Source organism: Fonticula alba, assembly GCF_000388065.1.
Source record: "Fonticula alba strain ATCC 38817 unplaced genomic scaffold supercont2.6, whole genome shotgun sequence".
NCBI lineage: Eukaryota > Rotosphaerida > Fonticulaceae > Fonticula > Fonticula alba.
This window is the reverse complement of record NW_009242976.1, coordinates 258,370-264,312: the sequence shown is the minus strand read 5'-3', so window position 1 is coordinate 264,312 and position 5,943 is coordinate 258,370. Positions and strand designations below refer to the sequence as shown.

Below are 5,943 nucleotides of genomic sequence, written 5' to 3'. Positions count from 1 at the left end.
GGGGGGGGGGGAGGAAACCTACCATGCGATCCAAATGACCGGTGACATGGACGCCCGACATTGGGGACATCGGGCAGGGGGCTATTTGATGTTGGGCAATGGGTGAGGCGGGGTACGGGGCCAGGTGAGAAAGAAAAGGTAATTCACATCACTCGTGTCGCCGTGCACGGCAGGTGTGTCTGCATTCCGGTGTGGTGGCCATACGCACAGGAGAGGTTGTTGGCACGCGGGGCAGTAGCCAGGGGGAAGAAAGACAGGTAGGACACGCCGGGCGGGGAGATGGGGGACTGCGGCCGGATGACACAGAGCGTGGCCCAGGTGATGGGCACCGCCTCAGACGAATGGCCGGAGAGGAGCCGTGCTTCCAGGCGGTAGAAAATGGCGAAGGAGTAGCTCCGAGGCCGGAGGATGGAGATGCTCGGCTCGAGACTGGGGGCCGGGCGAGAGGAGGAGGGCCGAATTAGAGGGCAGCAACAGGCAGCATGGCAGGACCAACATGTCGGAGGGAGGTGGTCCTCGATGAGCCGGCGCACCGATCACTAAGGTGGATGACGAAGGGAAGGGCCACCGCTTGATGGGGGCCACCTGTGACGATGCCCGATGGAAGGGTCTGCTGCTCCAAAATGACCGATTGGTTGCCATTTCGCCCGACAACCAGGTCTTCCGTGTGATGGGCCGAGTATGACCGGTAGAACACCTCGTACAGGCGTAGCTCCAGCAGAACATTGAAGGGCCCATCGGTCGGAGCGCAGGCCACTGTGGGGAGCATGTCAGCACAGGGGCCATCGGCATGATCAGGAGAGGGCAAGACCCGGGGAATGGGGCGCACCGATGTTGCCGGAGATTGTGTCCCCGGGGACGTAGAAGGGGCGGTCGAGTTCCATGCGAGACATCACGACGGTGGCACTGCGGCAGCGGCGATGACGGCAGCGTGGCAGGGAGGGAGGAGAAACGCAAGCAGAGGGAGCCGGGGGCCGGAGAGGATGCGGGAGCCGGAGGAAACACCTGAGCGAGAGAGAGAGAGAGAGAGGGGGAGAGAGGAAGAAAAAGGCGAAGGTCCCGAAGATCAGCAAGGGGAGTAGGGTGAGGGATGCCGGCTTGGGAGAGCACTTCAGCCCACCAGGTTGGAGCCCCTTCGGTATTTGTTTTCCCTTTCCCTGGGCACGGCGGCCACACGCCGATGTGCATGCGCTGGGCAGGGCGTTACCCCAGCACCTCTATGGTTGCGGGTGGAAAAAAAAGAAAAAAAAGAGGGCCGGTTGTCTGTATGGGGCCGCCGTGCGCGTGTGTCTGCGGGATCCGAGGGCGGGGGGCCGCAGCATACTCTTGCTTTGACCATGCCCAGGGGACAGAGCGCGGCAACCGATCTCCGCGCCTGGAATTTGATACGCCCTCCCAGCCCGAGAAAGGACCTGCCGGATTCGGTCCCTCGAATGGGGAGAGAATTGGCATCTGACGCCCCGCCCATGTTTGTGGCCCGGACCGGGCCCCTGCGAGGGAGGTTCCCTCGGGGTCGCGGGCCCTGGCAGGGGCCGAGGCTCTTCGGACCCGGTGGAGCGTCTTGACGGGGAAGGGGCTCAGCCATCGGAAGGGCTTTCTGTCTTCGGTTCACAGGGCCCCAGAACTGGGGGCTGTCCACTCTTGCCATCTCCCTGCCTCCCGCTCTGCCACTCCCTCCCACTCCCTCGCTCCCTCTCTCTCTCTCCCCTGACCAGGCGCATGCGAGTGTATGCGTGTGGTGTGAAGATTTTGGGTGTTTATTGCAAGGTGGCACCCGCATGTGGGCATTTGAACGCCGCATGGGTGTCCAGCCTGTGTGGCTTCCCGGGCCCTGGAGGGCTGCGCAAATGGCCCGGCTAGGTGCGACGGGGCGGCCCTCCTAGCTGCAGTTGAAAGTATCCTTGCGCCCGGCATCCTTGATGGCCAGATGCGGTCCCGGATAGGTGAACAGGGCGCTGGTGTTGACCGATGGCTGTGTGAAGAAGGTCGGATCAAAGTCCATATACATCCGAGGAAGGCGTTGGATGAGATCCGCGTCCGCGGGATTGAAATCGACCTCCAGCGGGAGCTTGATCACCGGGTCTGAGGTCATGGCCATTTCAAGGCTCACATGCAGCTCATCTACAGCAGGCAAGAAGGACATGTGTTTGGAGGGGGGGGGGGAGGGACATGCGGGGAGAGTGAGAAAGAGAGACGGAGAGGAGGGTGTGGGATGGCGATACGGCAAGGGTCATTGCCACGCCGGGCCCGATCCGGTGGCCGGGCAGACCGCACGTACACGACACGCGGAAGAGGGTCCCCAGGGTGGAGGGGAGGGCATCCTGCGGGACGACAAAGCTCAGGGCAAGGTCCGTGATGGACTGCTTGCTGAGCGCCTTGCCAGTGTGCTGGAAGGAGATTTTGGTCCGCTGTGCAAAGTGCCCGGCGGCCACGAATGTGCAATGGTAAATGCGGTGGAAGGAGAGGTGGATGTTGCGCACAGCGCGCGATGTCTGATTGTCAACACGAATGCTGAGCGGCACCACCTCTCCTGGGAAGAAAGTCTACGGATGGATGGCGGAGGTGTCAGTGGAGGCATGTGCAAGGAGGGGAGTGATGTGTTTGCGACACCGGGGAGGTGGAGGGAGGGGGGGGGGAGGGCAGCGAGCAGACAGGCGGATACATACACGCTTGGGGATTTGGACCTGCCAGGTGATCTTCTCTGAAAGGTGGCGGACATCGAGATGGCGGACAAGGGTGAGTGGCCAGAATGCCAGAAGCGCGGGTCCGCAGGAGGGGGGGGGGAGGGTCTCAGCACATGTGAAGCCTTAGGTACGTACTTCGAGAAAAGAAGACATCTGAGGAGTCGTTGCTGACGAAAGGCCGTGGGGGGGCGGGGCTGGGTGCCCGGAAGAGGCAGATGCTGCGCTGGAAGTCGAAGATCCGCTCGGCACTCTCCACCACGCGGACCTTGATGGAGTAGGCAACGGCAAAGCTGAGACGACGCTCATCGCGCACGGCGCAGAAGGTGGAGGGGAGCCTGGGAAGTGCACAGGAGAGGGGTATAGGGGCCGGGAGAAAGGGGGGCCAATGGCGGAGGGACGAGAAGCCAGTCAGAGAAGCCAGGGGAGGGGCTCCATTGCCCGACAAAGGGGAGGAAGGGGGGGGGGGAGGAGCTGTTGACAACATACCATCTGTGGGTGGGAAGGCTGAAGGAGTACGAGTGCGTCCCTGGAGTAATGGTGGCCTTGGTGAGGATGTCCACCGCATGGTTGGGTCCGGTGTGGAAGTGCACCAGGTTTTCAGAGAAAGCCAGAGTGTTGGCCCGGTTTTGGGGCCCTGCAATGGAGGGGCCCCGGGCAGCGGACTTGGGCCGGATGACTCGCGTGAAGGTGTACTCGCGGCCGAAGATCTCGGCGGTCACGCGCTCCAACGAGACATTCTGCGGACAGATGAGTTCTATGTGTGGATCCACCGGAGGGAGGGTGTGTTGGTAAGCATGCATGGATGAAGAGGGGAGGGGAGAGGGAGGGCGCGGAGAAAGGAGGCCAGGCAGGAGGGAGGCCGCGGCCAGGACACACCAATTTGTCCGCTGACCACCTCCTCGAGGGTGTACACCAGCTTCGGGAGGATGATCCTCACCTGGACACTGGCGTACGAGTGGGTCACCGTGGTTACCGTGGATCCGCCTGACATGGCCGCGGAGGGCGACACCGGCGAGGCTGCCTGCTGCACGGGGACTGGCGCATGGAGGACCGGCTGCGGCATGAGCATCGGCGAGGACGGGGACGCCGGGACAGTGGAGATCATGGGCGCCGGGCCGGGGCCCGGGGAGTACTGAGGAAAGACATATGGCTGCGGCAGGGGCTGCGGCTCAGGTGGTGGATAGGGGAGGGCTGATACCGGTGGCGAGGGATGGCCGGGGGAGGCCGCGGGGTTGTGGGGATCCTGCAAGGGGTAGGGGCAGGTGGCAGGCGACGTGTCGGGTGCTGGGGTGAGGTCCAAGTTCGCCGGCGGCGGAGGATACGCCAGGGAGGAGTGTGAGGAGGCAGTCGAGGACCAAGCACCGGCGGTCGAGAGGGAGTAGGGTGGCGGGTTGTCCTCGGCCGAGTAGCTCGGGGGAGGCTCTTTCGAGAAGGTGGCCGCTTTGTCCATCGAGGCGAGAGCGGGATGAGAGGGAGAAAGGTGGCCAAAAAAAAGTCGCGGGGGGGGGGGTAGAGCAGGACGAGGAAGGGGGGTGGGGATCTGTGTAGGCGTACCCGGGCCGGCAGCGGGTCCCACAAATAGGCCGGTGTCTGGTACGTACCCCTCCCAATCCCCCCTTGCGATGTCCCGGACTTCGGGGTTGTTTGCCGTTCTGCTTGTGGCCGGTGGGCCTTACGGCGCGGCATCTCCCGGCACCGGGCCGGTGTGCGCCGGCATTCACCCAATTGGGGAAGGACTATTTGAGTGGGGCTCTCGGGGGGCGAGGAGGACCGCCCGGCTCCCGACGCCATGGGACAGGACCCCCGGCCCACAAAAACACCATGGCTCGAGAGGGGGAAAAACGGGTGACACACAGACCGCGGACAGATTCCGGCGCGCGTGCGCTGGCATTCCCCGGCTCCCTCCCCCCCCCTGGCCTCATCCATCCGTGAGGCCGAGGCTTCCTCCCCTCGGGGGAGATCTGGCCCTGGGGCCTCGAACGCCGAGGTCAACCCCGCGCCGGAAGCCCGCGCGATGGGACAAAAGACGCGAGAGCAGGGGAGCATCCATCCGATCAGGGGGCGTAGCTCAAATGGTAGAGCGGCCGCTTAGCATGCGGCAGGCAGGGGGATCGATACCCTCCGCCTCCATTCTTTTGATCTTGTCGGGCTCACCGGGACGCGCGCCCTTTTTTTCGGTCTGCCCCAGAAGAGGGGAGGAGTGTGCCTTTGCCGCCGGCGGTCCTCGGTTCCACTCACTTCCTCCTCTCTCGCCTGGCCGGGCCCTGCCCTATTCCCGCCTGCTGTCGGCTCTCCGCCAGCCGTGGCCCCGCCCTCGACGCAATCAAGCGGCGAGGAGACCCATCTTTCCAGCTCCCTCTCACCGAAGGAGGAGGGTGTCGGTGTCGACCCTCACCTATGCGATTTCCCCTCCCGCCCCCCCCCCCCCCCCCCCTCGCCGTGTTTCTTCCCTCGGTCCCGGAGCGTCCGGACGACGTAAGGAGCCCCTCTGCTCGCCTTCCCGCCAGGGGCACGGCACCTTGAATGGCCGTCATACTCTCAGCGGAGATTGGGGACATCCCCAGTGCCCTGCCTCTGTGCGTCGGTCCCCCTGGAACGGTGCGACTCGCTCCCGGGTGTCCTGCCCATCAAGATGCAGATCCCCAGCTTCGGCCCTTTCCGTGTTGTTGCTTCTTGGTCCGGGCGGGCGTCCTCCTCCCGGGCCGGGTGGCTTTGGGGGGTGCGCCCTCGTTGGGCCCTTTGGGATGGGATGCCCGGGCACAAGTGTGTCGGTATAATTAGCCCCGTCCCTGGTGGTTGGTCAGCGAGAACGGGTCTATAGCTCAGTGGTAGAGCGGTCGACTGCAGATCGACAGGTCCCCGGATCAACCCCGGGTGGGCCCTCGCCCTCCTTTTTCTCCTCGTCCAGGAGATTTTCCGCCGGTTCGTCCCTTGCATATTCAGGCTGGGGATAAAAAGAAGGAGAGTGCCCGCAGGACGAGAGATGGGGAGACACATGGACTTCTTTTTGGTCTTGCGACAGGGTGTATTATTCAGGGCAAACTTCTGAGAGAGGAGGGGGGGGGAGAGAGAGAGAGGCAGAGAGAGCTGTGAAGGAGGGCGATGTCAGGGTCCAACGCGCACACGCGCCGGGAGGATGTGGACCGAGAGAGAGAGAGAGAGAGAGAGAGAGAAGGTGCATGGGGGCATGGGAGGGGAAAAGCATGACCCCCCACCGGTTGTGGGCCTCCCTCTCGCTCGTGTGAGCCCCCCCCCCCCC

At 64.0% G+C, this 5,943-nt stretch overlaps 2 protein-coding genes and 2 non-coding genes across 4 annotated transcripts in view; 2 read left to right on the top strand and 2 right to left on the bottom strand.

Annotated features, from left to right (window-relative positions):
* H696_03728 (hypothetical protein) overlaps positions 1-893 on the bottom strand; it is a gene marked incomplete at both ends in the record, with an annotated part of 1,783 nt that extends 890 nt beyond the window's left edge. The window contains 4 exons of the mRNA XM_009497582.1: positions 23-81; positions 209-429; positions 534-756; positions 830-893. Of these exons, the coding sequence (XP_009495857.1) occupies positions 23-81; positions 209-429; positions 534-756; positions 830-893 (567 nt within the window). The remainder of the gene's footprint in view (positions 1-22; positions 82-208; positions 430-533; positions 757-829) is intronic.
* Positions 894-1,682: 789 nt separating this feature from the next.
* On the bottom strand, positions 1,683-4,210 carry H696_03727 (hypothetical protein). Its single transcript, XM_009497581.1, has 6 exons — positions 3,561-4,210; positions 3,171-3,438; positions 2,820-3,019; positions 2,667-2,701; positions 2,279-2,543; positions 1,683-2,121 (listed from the first exon to the last, which is right to left on the bottom strand). Exons 1-6 carry the CDS (start codon positions 4,132-4,134, stop codon positions 1,880-1,882), a joined length of 1,584 nt encoding a protein of 527 aa, XP_009495856.1. The 5' UTR covers positions 4,135-4,210; the 3' UTR covers positions 1,683-1,879.
* Positions 4,211-4,741: 531 nt separating this feature from the next.
* On the top strand, positions 4,742-4,814 carry H696_03726. The gene has a single exon. It is a non-coding gene; the product is annotated as a tRNA-Ala (tRNA).
* Positions 4,815-5,495: 681 nt separating this feature from the next.
* H696_03725 lies at positions 5,496-5,567 on the top strand. The gene has a single exon. It is a non-coding gene; the product is annotated as a tRNA-Cys (tRNA).
* Positions 5,568-5,943: the final 376 nt, after the last annotated feature.

Excerpts from the sequence above, each read along its gene's own strand:
- H696_03727 (XM_009497581.1), bottom strand. The coding sequence starts at position 4,134 with ATGGACAAAGCGGCCACCTTCTCGAAAGAGCCTCCCCCGAGCTACTCG. Across the intron at positions 3,439-3,560 it reads GGTGGTCAGCGGACAAATTG|AACTCATCTGTCCGCAGAAT; the intron begins GTGTGTCCTGGC and ends ATCCACACATAG. Across the intron at positions 3,020-3,170 it reads AGCCTTCCCACCCACAGATG|GCTCCCCTCCACCTTCTGCG; the intron begins GTATGTTGTCAA and ends TGCACTTCCCAG.